General features: G+C 34.8%; 1 protein-coding gene across 1 annotated transcript in view; it reads left to right on the forward strand.

Annotated features, from left to right (window-relative positions):
- COL4A4 (collagen type IV alpha 4 chain) overlaps positions 1–18,766 on the forward strand; it is a 64,394-nt gene that overhangs the window by 5,229 nt on the left and 40,399 nt on the right. The window contains exons 4-10 of the mRNA XM_042878564.1: positions 1,754–1,831; positions 11,648–11,782; positions 12,659–12,703; positions 14,275–14,391; positions 17,197–17,265; positions 17,444–17,479; positions 18,284–18,346. Coding sequence (XP_042734498.1) covers positions 1,754–1,831; positions 11,648–11,782; positions 12,659–12,703; positions 14,275–14,391; positions 17,197–17,265; positions 17,444–17,479; positions 18,284–18,346 — 543 coding nt within the window. The remainder of the gene's footprint in view (positions 1–1,753; positions 1,832–11,647; positions 11,783–12,658; positions 12,704–14,274; positions 14,392–17,196; positions 17,266–17,443; positions 17,480–18,283; positions 18,347–18,766) is intronic.

Genomic DNA, 18,766 nt, shown 5'->3' on the forward strand with positions numbered 1-18,766 from the left:
TATATACTTAATTTTATTGAATAATGTGACTTAATAAACATTCTAACCATTTGAGTAAGTTTGTAAGTGCATGTGGTATGTATAATTGGCATATATTTAATATTATACATTGGGAAATGTAAAAGAATGATAAAAATCTTCAGTTATGATCATAAATCTAATGACATTATATTTTGTGTTACTTTAATTTCTCCTAAAATACTCTTTTTTCTTCATTTCAATTTGATGAAAAGGAATTCTCTTCCTTTGGTGCCAAGAAGACAACAACAGAAGGTTTTGATACAAGAACTAAGTAAACTACTGATATATAATGCATAATAATACTGTGTACATAGTACTTTTTTTCATTTCATAGGCAAAGATTAAATAAAGTTGTTTCATGGATTGCATTCAGCCTGTTTTGCCTTCTATTGTGTAATTTTAGTTGAATAGTCTCCTATTGGGATAGTTTATAAATTTACAATTGTTACAAATTAAAATTATGACAGTTGAAATATTTCTAATGCAGCCTATTTGTATTTAGCTTCAATATTTAATACTGCTCAACACAGATGGTAGGTAGTATCTTTCACCTTGTACAGCAGTAGCATTAAACTTTTGCTTATTGTTTCTACTTTGCCAGCACGTTTGTGCTGAGAGGTGCAAGAACTTCAGGAGGATTTTATATGTAATACTGACTTATGTATTCTATTAATCAAACATTGGGTAATGTTCCTATGATACTTACAGACAAATGTAAATAGTGGATTACCTCTGAAGATGGTGAGGCATCACCATTTGTCAGTCTTTTGAGAAGAAAAATTTCAAAGACCTGCTGCTTCTTTCATGTCACTAACATGAAGTGTTAGAAATGATCAGATGTGGATCACGTGTTTCTGGTATTAACATCCCTCTGAGACTTTCACCTTGCCCAGTGACTTCTGAATATAAAAGAAGCTTGTTGTATAAGAAAACTTTTTAGGCTCTAGTAGTGTTTTGCAGTGCCAGACCTTACCTCAAACATCAATTGTGTAACTGCTGTGTGTTCATCATGGTCTTTCAGCCAGCCATCTAGCCACATCCTGGATGCAGGAGTGCATGTCTTGAGCCCTGTGGTCCCAGAGTTACCCTCTGCCAGAACAGAGGGTGTATAAGAGTCTAACATAGGCCTGACTATACCTGTACATCTATTTTTCTTTCCAAATGAAGCCAAAGAATTCAGGATGCAGCACAGACCAATGCTTTGTCCCTAATTATAGCATGTGTGGGAATTATACTTGCTTAAGTCAAGCAGTAGGTTCACCAGCTTAAGTGTGGGCATCATTCCTCTAAAATAACAAATCTTCTGCAAAATCAAAAGCATCCTTGCTTTTCTGCATTAAGTTGAAGGGCTACACTTTATTCTGATGTTTACTGTCAAGATTCTTCTACAGAAGGAAATTGTCCAGTGGGTATAACAGCAGCAGCCAAATTTTTTGCCTTAAAATTGTCTAATTGGACAATATGTGTACAAACCAAAAGCTTTATCACTTTTTAAATAAGTACAAATAGTAGATTCTTATTTTTAGTAACATTTTAACAGAGAATCCAGAAATTTTGTTCTGTTTTTTAGAGCTGGACAGGCTTACTTAAACAGCAATTTCTTCCTAGTATTTTACCCTTTTAGAAAAACCCAAGCATTAAAAAAAAATGTTTAAAATAAAGTGCTATGTCATATAATAAAATGATTACTGTCAGTTGTATGTTAATAAATTCATTTCCTTTTAATTTTCAGGGAGGATATGCATACATTGACCCATGTGGGGGACAGGATTGTTCAGTTTGTCGGTGCTTTCCAGAAAAAGGATCAAGAGTAAGTGATAAACAGAACTAATGAGAACTGCTGTTGCAAATACTGTTCATTTTGTGCATGTTGCTATTCTGCAATCATTATGGCTGGTGATCATAAACAAGTCTGAATACAGTAAGCTAGCATAATTTTCTCACTGGTATGAAATACAACTGTCATTGGAAGAAGAATCTGAACAGCTTTGATTGCAACCAAGCTTGTAATAATTTTGTTGCCTTTTTATTTTGGTAAGGATTCTTGGAGATCCACCTGGTAGTTAGACAAAGGCCATTCTTTAGATGTGTTAAGTTTAGAAATCTGTGCTTGTTTTCTCCTAAGAACTTGGTTAAAAGAAAATGCCTCTGTCATTTGCTGCTTTTATGGGAAATTTTTTCTTATTTTGGTTAGGTGATTCTGAAAAAAGCTTGCAGGGTTTTTATTTTATTAACTTAATGCACTGTGTATAAGAAAACTCTGAATTGTCTTTGCTTTATAAATGATCAGCATATAAATAAATAAAAATGAAGTCTAGATATTTTTGTATTGTACACTAAAATTAGTAACTTGTACATCCTCTCTTTTGATATTTAGTAGATGATTTCCAATTTTTAAAGGTCATCTCTTACAAGTCTGTAGATATTGTAATTTGTTAACTGAAATGTGGTCCAGTGATAACTAGTTTATCTTAGCCATTTTTTCTTAAAATATATAGCTAGATATAGCTAGTAAAAATAATTAAAATGTTAAACAAGGAAAAGAGTTATTTAGATACATTCTCTGATTAGTGAACAACTGAAAAATTGACAATGAATGAAATAATTTTCTTTCAAAGCACAAGTTAAAGTTTTGATCTTAAAAAACCTGACTAATGGAGCTGTGTGCCCTGTTTGTGTACAGCCTGAAAGGCCACAAAAGTAAGGCACACCTTTCCCTTTCCCTTACTGTGCTTCTGCAGTCAGCTGCACGGTTTGCTGTGTCATGATTGCTGCCCTGGTGTCCTTGGATCCTATCCTAATCCTCCAGGATTATGTCTATACAAGAGTACCCCATACTGTAGAATTTTCATAATAGGGGCCTAGGATGTGTCTATCTCTGTAACACTGTTAACAAAGGGACATCCCAGGGAGAGTATTTTGACTAGCAGCATTGCAGTGTCTCACAGTGCTACTGAATAGACTGATTTAGATACCAAAAACCTGATCTGAAGTATCACTTAAAAGCAATTAAACTTTGATACTAGGGGAAAAGGAAAAGATGATGAAATTTCCCCCAATTCTAATTCTCTCAGTAGCTTAGAGGTTCTGAATTACGTACCTGAATTACATTGACTATAATCAGTTAATACTCACCACAGTCACTAGGGTTTTGTGTTTCTCCATAGGTAAAAAAGAACCATGACTCATGTATTTGCAGTTAGTTTTCTAAATGCTTACAAGGTCTAGATCAAAGTGCCTAACAGAAGTGCAATGGAAATATAAACAGTATGAAATTAATTCAACATCATTATACAAATTTAAATCAGAATTGTACCATTCTCTAAAACAGCTCTGAAATACACGCACTGACAAGTACAGTCCTTCCAATGTAACATGAATTTATATGCCATACAGTAGTTTCTAGTCATAGGTAAGTAAGAAGTTGAAGTATGGCTGATAAAGCCATTATGTGACAAATAACTTAAATAAACATCACTTCAAGATAGATTGTTGCAAATGTTTTCTAATGCACAGTGATTAACTCTTTTATATAGGATTACTTACTCTTTTTCTCCTACAATCCTGTTGATTTCTAAACTCTGCTGTGTTCTGTCTTTACACTTTGACACACAAACTTTGCTTTTCTAGCCTTTGTAGATATTAGTCCTTACAAAATTAAAAAACTTATTTATCTTCTTGTTAGCTTCCTAGAATGCAAAACATCATGCTTTATCTTCTTCTCAGTCTGAGTTCTGCTCTCAGGCTGGTTGATCGGGCATTTGAGTCTAACCGCAGTCTTGGCCTTAAATTGCAAGAAGTGAATGATCATTGAAAGCCTTTGGCATTGTATAGTATGCAACTCTAAAATTTCAGAAGTGTTCTGTTTATTAAATAATCTTTCTCTATAAAGAAGTGGAGGTAAAATCAACAGTGTGCATTTGGTTTCTTAGTGCTGTATTTTTTTTTTCTTTTTTTCTTTATTTAGAACAGGCTAGATGTCAAAAATAAGGGTGAGCTAGCCTCCTCAGCAAACATTTGCTGAAAATACAAAAATATTAAAGGAACTTCATGGATTTGCTGGGCAAAAGGCAATGCAACAATAATCCCATCCAGACCAGCTGGAAAGCCAACCTTACTGCAACTTCCAAATTTAACAGATCTTCATTCAGCTGTGCTAAAGGAACTGCAATATGGGGGGCTTTTGCAAACACTGAAAGAGAATGGCAGCATCTAAGGGAGCTACATATACAGTATATGTACTGAACTACATTGGCACGTGTAGCCTACACCACCTTCAGTTCAGTTTTGTTGCTTTTGTTATTTAATTCTTTTGCATCAAGGAGTCAGATGTACGAGATTCTTTTCATGACGTTATGTTAAACATTGCAGTCTAAGAATCGTATGGGAGCAATGGCAAATTGTCTCATTATTGTAACATATGTAACATATGTAATTATCACATATATTAGGATCACACGAGGTCAGACCTATTATGATTAATCATCTTATCCAAACTCTTTCAAGAAAAAAAAAATCCTTCTCTAGACTAACTGGAACATGAATACTCATTTGTTATTCTTTGTCTTTGTTGTTGGATGACTACTTCCAGGCAGAGGTAGAGTTTCAAGGGCCAGTGTCCATTAACCAAGTTTACAGATGGCTTATAATTTAGTATACAAGGTTTTATCCCCCTTAAAAAGTGTGCTGTTGTAGAAACTATGAAGTCAAGTGTGTTATTTATAATACATCTGGCTGAAGCCATCAAAAAAGATGATGACAGCACTATCATGCAGATTTTTTGCTAGACAGACATCATAGCGCCAACTTAGAAGTGATAGATTGATGTCTGAATAGGAGTCTAAACAGCTTCTTTCATGCATTGCTAGTGGTCACTCTCTATGTCTTTCTCCACATGCTGATGAAAAGAGTATTTTTAAAGAAGTTGGAATATCTTTCTATCTGTTCATAAAAAGCTGTTGTCTAGTTTCATGGTTAAGGTGTGCCCATCTGTTAAGGGTTTCACTTTGTCAGCAAACTGTGGAAAAAAAATATCGTGGCAAGTTTCATTTGGGGGATTATTGTTGACACTATGAAGGGTATTTGATGACATTGCCATTATGCAGATTTTAGAATGTTACTTTTCTTTTTAGCCTTGCAGTGAAAGCATTATCCATTGGAAGTTCAGCTGCTAAAATGAACAAATACATTGTTTCCATGTTTGGAGTAGACTGATAGTCCATCAAGAGATTTATACTAAAATTGAAGTAGAGTATGTGTTTTAGAGCTGATATAAATCAGCTTTGTTTGTTTATAATCACCAGTGAAAAGTGACACGTTTACATTTTGTGAACATAAAACCATTTAAATTTATGACCTAACAGTAGCTCTCAGCTCTCTCCTAACATAGCTAACAAGTAGGACAATAAGAGAACAGACCCCTAAAATTAAACTCCTGAATGTATTTAGGTGTCTGAAATGAGGAATGGCTATCAGGATTGCGTTATTCTCTGAAGTTTCCAAAGGAAAGTAGGAGCTAAAATGTTGCCCTATGGTCTTTGGCACCGTACACAATAAGCTTTCTTTCTATTCATTTTTTTTATGCAAAAGTATGATTAGTTAAATATTTAAAGAAAAAAAAAAAAAAGCGCAGCCAAATGTGAACACAATAGGAACTGAGACATTGCCATTATGCCTATTTAAAAAACTTCTAAATGTCAAAATAGAAACTCTTCTATGTTGTAAGGGAACAAGATAATTGAGGTTTGAGCTAGAGAAACTGACCATAGGAATAAGAGAAACAAACTGGCATGACTATGCATGAGCAAAAAGAAATCTTTAAGGAAGCAGCAGACATCAATGTATTTTATTTGTGGCAAATGGCAACTTCATTGGTATTTTTTTAATTTTTTTTTTTTTAATTCCATAAAATTCTTGATTTTCATTTGCTCCTGATACGTCCAAGTGAAACTCTTCCTTCATTTGCCCCACTTTAGCATGGGAGGTTCGGTCCTTCGTAATTCTTGCAGTATTGAATCAGAGACCTAAAAAATGCTGGCTACTCTAAAAAAAATTTGATACTTAAAAAAAAAAAAAATGCTTGCAGTTAGCACTGACCAATTGTAAACCTATCCTGTGCCAACCCGAGTTTGATCCCATTCAATTCCTTTGGCTTTGTTTATAGAGTTAAGTAGATTTAGAAAGCAAGCATTTATTCATGACCCAACCTGATCAAGCTTCCATGAGGTCATGTGAAATGCCCAGAGCCAAGAGAATAACAAATATAATTCAGCAAGACCAACGTTTGTTCTTCTGTAGATGAAGCAAGAGGCCTATATTCATAGTAGTTTAAGAGAGAACTTAGTAGGCAGGTATCTAAGAAGGTCTCACGTTTTCTTCTATATGATGTATAGGAAATAAGCACTTCTGAGGGATACTAAATCAATTTGTTGCCGAAGTCAAAAAGTCAGCTCATGAGTATTTCAGGACTGTGGGGTACTGATGGTGAAATCTAATTCTATGGTAGGTCTGTCCGCTGATGTTGCTATTCTTGTCACATCTCCCTGATGGATCCTGTTGGTTATCATGTTTCCTTTGTAGATTCTGCGGGTTAACCAAGTCCAACTTACAGCAGCATAAACATATGTAAGATTTGCTAACTGGGAAACAGGAAATTCTGAGTTTTTTGTGCCCAAGAGGTGTTTTTTAAACCACATTTTTTTACATAGTGGTATGATGTATACATAGCAAATTAATGGCAGTCTGTCATTCACATGGAGTGTCTAGCAGTTATATTTGAACTTTCAAGCTGCACACTGATAAAGCAAATATATAAAATCCATTGATTTGATCTTAAAATATATGTGCTTAGTTGAATCCATTATCAGAGATACAGCATGCATGCTAGCATTTGAGGAAACCCAGATCTGTCCCCCTTTTTTGCCTAATACTTGTTGATTGTTTTTTCTCAGTATATTAGCTGCAATATAGTTTTAAAATAGAAGATTTCTGAGATAGCAGAGAATGGACTCTACTCACCAGAATGCGGGATAGAAAAGGATCACTTTGTTCTCCTCACAGTGAGGGCTGTTTGTGATTGTTCTTTGTACAAAAAATACATCCACAGCATCTGTAAAATAGCATTATTCATATTAGGTATGTTTCTATTTTTTTTCCAAAAGTTTTAAACTTCATAAATTATCTTTTCTTTTGTTCTTGAGGACATTTCCTCATTTGTTTTGGTTCTCCTGACCCACCATACTATAAATAGTGTTTTTTATCAGTTTCAGATTGTTGACCTTTTCCTCACTGATGAAGAAAATTTGAGGTATTACAAAACTCTACAGAATTATTCTTTTTCATAGATTTGGATCAACCAAATATTGCCAATCAGTGAACCACTTATAAAAAAAAAAAAAAAAAAGAATCATAGAATGGCTTGGGTTGAAAGGGACCCTAAAACTCATTTATTTCCAACCTCAGTTGCCAAGGCCAGAGATACCTTTCAGTATATCAGCATGTTCAGTGCTCCATCCAACTTGATCTTGAACATTAGAGCAAAAGTTAATTTTATTTTATTAGTTAATTTGATGTTAATGATCTGTAGTCTAAAATACTCTATTTGTAACTCTCTGTTTTCAACTGTTAACAATCTTAGTATTTCAGCACCAAATTTTCTCCTTTAGTATTTCTTTTATGCAATAGTGACACCCACTGGCTTATTGGATGCCTCTTCTTTTCATGGTTGTTCAGTTAAAAAAAAAAAAAAAAAAAGATAAAAAAGATAAAGTACATGGTGATTTTTTTTTTCAGCTTTTCACTGTGATTTGTTGTGTTTCAACAAAATATCACTGTGAAGATTATCACGGTCACAGGGGTTGGAATGGAGCACTGGAGTTAATCTAGTCCAACTCCCCTGCTAAAGCAGGTTCCCTAGAGTAGGTTGCACACAAAATCACAGAACTGTAGAAGTTGGAAGGGACCTCTGGAAATCCATCCCCAAGTACTACATTCCCATAGCATACTGGATCATCACAAAATATTATAAAAGAGCACAGAATATCTTAAAAGATTGCAGCATGATCAAGATGCTGATTCAAGTCAATCACTACAGGTTACTACCGAATTTAATTGGCTCAAAATATGACTATTAAAAAAAGCTACATAATACTTAAAAGTCACTGTCCCATCTGTTGTTTCTGAACAAACTCACAATTAATTACATTCCATATATTTTTTAGTCAGATAAAGATTTTTCTTGAAATATTGTCTTGTCTTGATCATGTTAGCAGTTAGAAAGTGGAATTGGAAGTCTTAACTTACAGTAGAAATGGTTTTGGCCCCTGTGCTACACAATTAGTCTGAGGGAGTGGAAACCTCCCAGAATACTCCTAAACTCCTACAAGGCCTGAAAGCTATGGCTTGAGTTCCAAAAAGGGAGAAAGCATGGGTGGAGCTTAAGAATAGCTGCAGATGCTTCCACCTCACCAAGCAAATTACAAAAGAAAACATCTGTCTGCAAATGGCTGTGTGCACTCCTCCACTCTAGACTATTCTGTTTTCCTCCCTTTCTCCATCCTATCCCTGATGAAACGATAAGGACTGGCTACATGCCAGAGTCAAGTGAAGAATGAAAAGAGTACTACATTATGTGTCTACAGTCTGATTCTGTGCAGTTGCTGAGAATTTTTGGTTTTGTGTATGTGAGCAGAAAGTAAATGCATTTCACGAATCCCCAATACTTCCACACTGCATATCACATAGGTACTGTTCTAATCAAAGCTAATAACTGGTGGTCTTTTGACTTCACTGATAACGAGAAGTGAGGCATAGAATTCACTCTGATAACATGAACAAGTTGTTTGTTTGTTTGCTTTGTGTATTCCAATTAAGACTACTCTAAAGCATCAAATTTTCAAGCAATTAATGCTCAGGGCGCTCTAGAAGTCAGGTGTTCTTCAATGTCTCAGGCAAGCAAAAGAAGTCATTCCAAAGAATCTTGACCATTGTCTTTCCTAAATTATAATAAGTGCTTTGCTGCACAATTCTGAATTATTTGCAGTCTTAGTTGTAGGAAACATACTTGATCCAAGAAAAATGGTCTTGTTTTGTCAGAAGTCAGTTTCTTACTGCAGATCAAACCCAGGATATGCTAAAATGACAGACCATAGTTTTGACATGGGTGGTTCTTTACCTAGACAATTAGCAAGGCCATGAAAACCTAAATGAATTTATTGACATCAGATGGCAGAGGAGGCATAATATTCAGTCCATTTTAACTGAGCTAATTTGTCATTTCTACATGAACATGACATGACTACCTTCATCCTCTTTATTTGTACAGCTGTCCTGAGACTGCAGTGCTGTGGTAGTCACATTGGATGGGCACAAATAATAGATGGGATAATAGATGTTATGACATGGTATCAGTTTGGTCTTAACAAAGCTCCCAGTCATTATCAGTCTTTGAGCTGAAAGAAAGAGAGACAATCCACCAGCTTCACATGGCATTCTAAAGTTGTATCAGCTGTCAAACCTATTGTGAATTCTGGATTCAGTGACTCTGTTTTATGACTTCACTACCTCCTGCTGAAGACACAAACCGTGGAGTCAATTAAATTAACAGAGTAGCAACTAAAGACATTTTTATCAGCACGAAGGGCCGCATGTCCATAATTTGAAAAAAATTTCTCTGTCAACTATTGGATGCAGAGTGTACACATTAATTAAAATATTAAAGTCACTGCAGAAATTTGTCAAGAAGATGCTTTGTTAACATCAAGGCATTTGAGCATTACTGAGAAATATCTTGCCTTCCCCCCCCCCCCCCCCCCCCCCACCCCTGCTGCTGAAAGTTATATTTTGCATGGCAACTGCTAGTTCCATGTACTAAGAAAATAGTACTGCTTCCAGGAGTGGGTAGTTCAAATATTTGCATTTTATTATTTTATTAGCCTAATTTGTTTCACTTTTCTAATATTCAAAATGAATCTTTAATCAAAATGGTTGTTCAGTCTTTTTAAAATCAAGCTATTAGAGTCTGTAGTAGCTTCTTTAAAAGTACATCAATTAATAAAATCATTTTTTCAACAGAGGAGGTACAAAGCTCTGCCAGTAGATAAGCTGCAATTGTTCATACCAGCAAACTCAAATAACACCCGGAATTCTAACTATCCATTCATTGTTAAAAAGGATGCATAATCAGCACATTTTCCTACTAGTAGCCATGAATTTCTGTAGTATTTTACACTTTAAATTATACTATCAAGAAAACTATAAGTGTTGCTGAAGACAGAATGATGATTTTGCCCTGGAAATTTTGCTAGTGACTTCATTGGAAGCAACATTAAGGTTTAAGTGAGGGTGCCAGTAGAGGCCAATGGAAAATGAATTGTGCAAGGATTCTTTTCCAAGTAGTCCTCTGCTCTTCTAATAGGACCTTCAGCTTTAAAGGAAAGAAAAAAAAAAAAAAAAAGATTTAAGGCTCTGCTTGCAATTTTTGAGAAAATATTCTGTTTAGACAGATTCAGTCTGTTGAAATATTTACACTTGGTAGAATGGAATTTAGTTCTATCATTTCAACATAATTTGATACTTGGAGCTAATTAATATGTCTACAGTAATTTTTGATTTCTGTTCATTTTCTTGAATCCATTCATAGAAAGTAATGTATGGCCTGTCATTTCTGTGAATGGACATTGTACTGAAATATCCTTTACTGCCCTCCTGTGGTGTTTAAGACACACTTTCTCTGACAGGCACATGGCTCCATATTGCTCTCTTTTTTAATAATGTGGTGTAATGTAGGCTTTTGTAGGGTCAAGTGTAGACAACTCATATTTAAAACCTATGATTTAATCATTATTCAGCAGCACAGGACAAAAACTGCTACCAAACCCAAACAGATCCACACTGATGCTATAGATTATCCACTTGTTCTTTGTCACAGTGTTCTTACTTGACAATAAGGGTGACCTTGGAAAACTTTGTAGAAATACATAGAGACAAATTGTATTGTGTTGTAGGTGCAGATGCAGAATTTAGAGTGATATATAGATGAATGACATTCTAAAGCCTCCTAAATCCATTCAACACAATCTATTCAAATTGATACTTTGTGTGTTTGATAACTGTTAACATTTTTTTCTATATGAAACCTCGCACCTTTTTCATTAAAAGGTGCTAAAATCTGAGAGCGATGACAGAAGATACGTGACCTAGGAAAACTTAAGATGATATGAATGTAATACAGCTAGAAGAAAAAAAAAACTCTCTTGATTTGTCCTAATGTCTACAATGGCCTTTTCTCTTAAATGAGCCACCCCTGATGGCAGAAATATGCAGCCTTATTCTTACAAGTGTTACTTACATTGATAGAGCCAGGACTTGGAATTTATTCCAGTCAGCTTGACAGTGGTGCTGGAGACCTGCTGAAGATAAAAAGAAATTACGGCCTTAATCAAGTTGTTAAAGTTGTGTTTAATAGCATCTAATGCATGGAATAGATCTGCTGCCTGTACAGCAAGCTGTTTTGAATAATAAATATATATACATTTTAAGACTTGTTTTATCTGTACAACCATCTCTAATACACTATCTATTTCAAGGTTTACGGTAGTATTCACTCACTTCTTTGGACTCTTTTCAGGGTCAACCTGGTGAGCTGGGAGCTCAAGGACCAATTGGATCCTTGGGATATACAGGACCAGCTGGTCTGCCAGGGGAAAAAGGACAGAGAGGTGAGAATGGGCAGCCTGGGCCAGCTGGAGAAAAAGGTGATAAGGTAGGAAACACCACAGACAGCTCTATTGGGTGTGTACATTATATAATGTAAAGTATTAGCCAATGAAACAGAACCTGCTTTCATGATGAGAAAGCATTTGCCAAACTATCCTCTTGCTCACCCAGAAATCAATTACAGCTTTCTTTACGTGTTTCGTAAAGAAACGTGTTTCAGTGTCTGTTGTTTTTTTTTTCCCCTTTGGGTTGCAAAATTAGAATAATCAGGGAATAAAAAACAACAACAGAGACCAGTCTCTGATTAGTTTATACCATGTAATCCTCCTTAAACTCGGAGAAGGCTGTGGGAGGAATATGGAGTTGGAGGGAGTATTATGGTGCTTTTAAAAATGCTGTACGCTTAACAGAATTTTATTACCACTTCAAGAATAAAACTTGCAGTTCAAGTTTATATCTTACATAGCTGTACAATCCCCATAAATAGCTCTTGCTACTTCATATTAATTTTAATTATCTAATTTCACTAATCTCAGTGCATAACTGAAATTTTAAAGCGAAATATAAGTCCTATAAGTAGAAACCTTCTATTATCAAAACAGGGCCAGGGTTGTAAAAATTATGCATAGAATAATATGTTGTTATAGGCAACTTCTTTATACTTCTGTAGTCACTGGAGAATCAGTGAAATTAGGAATTTGACATTTGTCCTTTTACTATGTGTAACTATTGACCTTAGTTTCTTACTAAACCCCTTAACTTTTGTCAGATATTTCTGATAAAACTGTGGCTTTAATTCATTTTTCAAACAAGAGTATGCTTGTTTGTCAATGTATAGTATCATGTATTCTTATTTTTCATTCTTTTTAAGGGTTAATGACCTCAGCAGCTTTGTTTTTTTTTTTATGTTATCTGTTTTTAGGGCCCAACTGGAGTCCCGGGATTTCCTGGTTTAGATGGTGTTCCTGTACGTATTGAATGAATATTGCTTTATAAAAAATGCAGTTTCTTTAAAGTCAAAACAAGTCTTCCAATAGAATAAAACACTTAATATGTTGTTTTTATACCTGTAGTTATTGTGCCAACTACGTAATTATTTGTGTTGCAAATATATAAATTAGCTAATTTCAAATGTGTTTATAATTTATAAAAAAACTCCATAAAATCCCTGGAAAATAACCACATCATTTTTATGGGGAGGTGGGGCAGTGAAGGTAGAGACAAGCCTTAGTCCCTGCAGCGTGTGTCAGTGCTAGGATTAAAAATTTATTTATTGTCTTAGGCTCTACAGCAGACTATAGTTTGATGCATTCTTCGTATCTCTGAAAGTTGTCTCAAATCACGTATTGTTTTTTTGTTCAATTTTTAAAATTATTTTTGCCTGTAGTTCTTTTGCAGGAAGACAAAAAAAATAAGCAACCATTGAATTTTACATGAATAAGGACTGAAGAAGTCAGTCCTAAGTGTAGAAGCATGTGATTATATATTTTTGTGAATCTGGTTTTTAGTGAGGAAATCAGCGTGGTAAAAAAAAACGAAACAGAGTATCTCTTAGATGCAGAATAGTGAAAAAAATCTTTATGTGTTTATTATAACTCATTTTTTTTTGCTGTTATTGGTTTCATATGGATCAAATAAAGTTAAAATGTTGAATTTTGAAAGCAAAAACAGAACCAGAAACAGAGTGGGTATCTTAGCATCTGTTGTCCACAATTGACAGTGGGACTTCTTCCAGAATGTCTATATAATGCAAAATTTTGCACAAAGAACAAAATACTCCTGAGAAACAGATAACCAAAAAGCGCATCCTCAAATTGCGGTGAAGAGCAATTGAAGTTAATTAAATTTAGATTAAATTAAAGTTAAATTGTCAAGAACATTTTTTGGCAAGTGGACAGGATACTTTCCTGATGATTTTTCAGAATAAAAAAAATTACTTCTTCATCTAGTATCTAATTTGAAGTAGAACTACACCTTATCTGTACATTGGTTAATTTTTGTTATTTGGAAAATTACTTTCTCAATTCTGGAATGTACAGTCTTTCTCTGTGATTACTGTGTGCTTGAGTCAAGTTGTGTTCTCCCATTTTATCTTATGATCTAAAGCAGCCTTGCAGTTTTTAATTGATCTTTCCGTATGTCCTTCAGAAACAGTAAAGAGAAAACAGCTTTTCATTACAGCCATGAGAAATATTATAGCTAGAGAGCCAATCTGCTTTTCCTGAGAAAATAGCCCATTAGTTACTGACTCAAATGAGAGCTCAGTCTGACCCTCTACCCAGTGCTGTCCCCAGTATATTTACTATGTATCAAAGAAAAACATAAAAAATATAGGGTTGCAGTTCTTCACTTCAGAAATAAACGTTGATCACAATGGAAGATATTTCTATTGCAGGGACGTAAAGCTGGGATTGTTCTGAGATGGTCTCTACTTCAGCTTTGTGATATTTGTTTCTGAACTGTTTCGTTAATTTAAAAACTAATTTTCTATGTAATTTTCGATGGTGTATCTCTAATAAATGTTAAACTGCCTTTCAGGGATTACCAGGAAGTGAAGGACCCAGGGGCAAACACGGTGTAGATGGCTGCAATGGCTCAAGAGGAGATCCAGGATTTCCAGGCGAAAATGGATATATTGGACCAAGAGGTCCTTACGTATGTTAAAGGCATTGCTATTGCCTAGTAATAATATATATCTACATTTTCCCTTCAAGCTGACAGCTTTTTAAATGAAAGGATTTTCAGACTACTGCACTAGCTTAACTTTTCACAGTGAAGTTCCAAGCACCTTCTGTTTTTGCTGAGGTTAACGTGATTGAAGAACACTTTGCAGAGTACGATTGAGGTTGAATGTGAGGTTCTTTTGGCCTTTTAAGTATATATGTATAGCTGGAGAGTTAAATTCTGCTTTGTTTCACCAGTGCATAATGACACCAAATCTAAGACCAGATTACAAAAGTAATTTGAAATCAACATACCATTTATCATTACTTGAAACTTCTTAAAAGCCTGACTAGTAGGAACATACCTGAGATTAATTAGTAATAACTGGAATTTTCAACAAGTTTCATCAATTCCTGTAACATATGAAGATTTTTAGTGAAGTATCACAACGAACATATTAGTAAGTCTCTTCCAAAACAATGGCATTACAGTTTCATATGCCACTTTTTGAATAGATTCTAATGATTGCTCTATGTATACTTAAACTTGCCTTAGTTTATCTATAACACTGAGATACCTACAACTAAAATATTTTAAATTATCATTTTGATATTTACTTTTCCTGTTAAAATTGAAAGAATTTTTAAAAGTATTTAAATAATTAGCTTAGCAGTGCTTCTAGTGAAAATAAAACTCAAATTAGCATCAGTAAGGGACATGCATTACTATAGCTTCAAAGAAATTATGTTGAACTGTTCTTTTCCCCAGTCTTTGACTTCTTGTGGAAACAATTCTTACTTGTTGATGATTTGTAATAACTCATTAGTTGATCTAAGACCTTCCCTGGAATTTTCTAAATAAAAAATTAAACAACTACAATTTACATGAAAAGACAATTGTGTCTAATAGAAGCTAAATGAGATACTGATGATTCAATCATAAGCAATCAGTGGAGAGTGATTACTATCAAAGTGACACTATCAAAATACAGCAAATAGAAAAAAAAATGACACTATCAAAATACAGCAAATAGAAAAAGCACACAACTCAAGTCTTGGACGTGTAATAGATGCTGTCATAAAACCAGTTAAAATACTTACTAATATATTAAACCTCTTGTGGTATAGATCATTAGGTCATACCTCTCATGGCAACCTATTACCCTCTAAAAGGTAAAATGGCTTAGTCTCAAGTTGTTAAATTTATCTTTGTTTTCTTACATTTTATGGCTTTCAAAGTGGAGTTCTACCTTTAATGCTTAGCCAAATAATGTAAAATAAAAATGAGACATGGGACAAATTGCAGCATATGCTCTCCCAATTCCAGGAGCATGTTCTTTGTCAGGCCTAGTATTTGCAACCTACAAATAAAGGGAGGCACAATAGGCCTGTAGCCTTGGATATTGACACAAAAATCCAGTGCAAATTAATTTTGCTACTCAGAAAAACAAGACATAGTAAACATATTTGCTTGTGTGCAAGAATGCTGCTACAACCTCTATATGGGTTGCCTGTTTTTAAATCAATTTGTTGCACCAAGTACTGACTTGACTATATATTACAGCTAACATTTTAAAGTTTCTTCTTATTTGTAATATTTTCCTGCATAATTTTTTATGAGTGTGTGCATATTCCTCCTCTTTACTTCATTTGCCTCAGTAACGAATTAGAAATTAGTTTCTCTTTGAAAGCCTTTACTTTAGTCATGTAATTGACTCTAATAAATATCTCTTATTACACAAATTCACATGTAAAATAACAACATACAAATATAACTTTTAGTATGCTTAATGTGTTTCCTAGCAGCTGTTGTCTGATTTGTAAACTGTATCAAGTTTACTGTAGGTATATCCAGCTGCAGGCAGCTGTAGCTCTTACTGCATCATACCAGGAATAACTACTTTCTCAGTTCCATTCTGACTTCAGGATTTGAACAGCTGGTGTATTTATCAAGAAACCAGTGAAGTTTTAAAGTGGTTAAATTCTAAAATTCCCCAGTTTGTTGAAATCAATAGTTGTTGCAGGTTTCAGTTAAGTTATATCCTGTGTGTTAGGATTTCAAATATTTCTGAAATATCTTAATATGTTTGTTCTTCACATATATATGTATGCTTTTAGACATCAATTCAACAATTTAAAATTTACTAAAGTAATTAACTTTTCCTCCTAAGTCAGACTGAGGTTTTGAGGGCCCTGTGATAGGTAAAGTTATATAAAGGACTCCAAGGAAAGAAGCACAGGAATTTAATTTTTTAAAATAAGCAGGGCCTGTAGGCATCAGATTTATTAACAGTGGTAGACTGTGAAATATTTTTACTGATAGGTTGAAATCTATATCATAGTTCATACTTTCAGCTTTTTAATTGTATGCAGAATTGTACTAGGTTCTTCTACATCATAGTGTGAACTTCTGGAGAAGATGGAGCATGTAATATTTAAAGCTGCTAACTCATGGAAAGAAAAGGTAGGCATATTGATCTAGTTGATACTGCAGGCAAGATTTGTGAAGGTGGTAGAATATTGAAATTCTGAAGAGCTAAGGAGCATCTCAGAGCAGGACTCAGAACCTGTGAGGAGCTGTTTTGCTCAACTGTAAAGAAGGCATCTTCACATGTAAGGGTCTTATTAGACAAAAGAACTACAACATGCTAATGCAGTTATGCTGATCCTAGTGGATTACCTAGCAATATATGGGCACTAGTAGTACAACCTAAGAAATTATTATTCAGTCTGTGTAGAAGCACAGGATATCAATAAGTGGATCATAATGTTTTAATATACTTTTTTTTCTTCATAGGGAAACCCAGGGCAAAAAGGAGAAAAAGGAAATTCAGTGTATGTTTCGTATTTTGGAAAAGGACCCCCAGTAAGTGTCTGATTGGGAAAAAATAAGATTTTGTAGGAAGAATGCATAGCTAATTCAATTGTTCTTGTATGTCCTCACTGTTTAATAAAACTTGGTGCGTTAAAAAATTAGAAAATTCCAACAACTATTTAAAATCAAAGCTTTTGATGTATCCTTTGCTAAATTTCTGTCTTTACAGGGAGACAGAGGTGATCCTGGCCCCCCTGGTATGCCCGTAAGTACAGCCAATGGATTCTATACTTGCCTTTTGTCTAGGAGATCATTCTAATTTTCCTTCTTCATCAAATAAGGTAATACGGTTTCTCCCTGCCTGCCTCACTAGCAAAATTCCAGGATAAATGCCAACAAAAATAAAGTCCCCATTATCTGCCTTCATAACCAGTTCTTTGCTGCAGAAAGGCACAGAAAGAGACTGCAAACCCACCTGCATTGTGGTTTGCATGCAGGCAGTGACTCTGCATCAAGCAGTTGTTGCTCCTTGTGTGTTCAGAAATGCAGAATATTTATCCTGTGAAATTCAGGACTCTTCAGTAAATATGTAGAGATTTGACAGCTTCTTCAACAGTATCTGCTGAGTCTCCCAAGACTATATAACACACAACCACCTTTTTTTGCTGTAAAAGCCTTTAAGAAGAAGAAGAGAGTTTAATTTCACCACTGGGCTCTTACAGACTTGTATGACTTTAGTTCATATTGTTGGTCAAAAAGGTATTAGCTGATGAGATTCTTCAAGTCCCCATACTGTAGTACAGTTACTAACAAAGTATTCTCTCAATTCATTCGTAAAATATAACTGCATCGAACAATATCAGTACACAATTATTCAGAAACCGAGCTGCTGTAATGGCTGTGAGGTTTCTGGTATGGTAAATAAGCTATAAGAGAGGCATACATAAGTGAAATGCCAGTAAACTGAGTTCAAGCAGTGCAGGCATTCAGATAAACTAGTGTTGTGGGGGAAAAAAAATTGTAATCTCTTCATATCTTCACAAACAGGCCATTTGTTGTCTTTTTTCAGGGACCTAGAGGATCGACAGGTACAACAGGCCCACCTGGATACCCAGGCCAACCAGGCATGCCCGTAAGATTATCACAGTTTCTCAGTCTTTCATTTTCAGGATATGCACACCAGTTTTAGAAATTGCTTTAATGTGAATCAAAACCTACGCGTAATTATTGAGGCATACAGTAAATAGATATTTTTGCCTTAGTTAGAATTAGAGCATATGTTGCTTCTTCCTATGCCTGTGAAAATAAGTCATCCTGGCAGTCCATGGTCACAAGGGAACACTGTTAGTGCTTTCTCCTTATTCCCCTTCCCTGAAGCCACTTTGTGAAACAGGCAGATGTAGATCCAGAGTTCAGTCCTGCTGAAAGCAGTGAGCGTGCTAAGTAAATTGCACTTTTGATGGGTAGAAATCAAGGAAATTCTGCATCTAGGTGATTTTGGCAAGTGAAGGTAATTCTCAAAGTTCTGTCTCTAAATCAAACATGTCACCTT

Source organism: Lagopus leucura, unplaced genomic scaffold (genome assembly GCF_019238085.1).
Source record: "Lagopus leucura isolate 7727_CA_CO unplaced genomic scaffold, USGS_WTPT01 Super-Scaffold_100021, whole genome shotgun sequence".
NCBI lineage: Eukaryota > Metazoa > Chordata > Aves > Galliformes > Phasianidae > Lagopus > Lagopus leucura.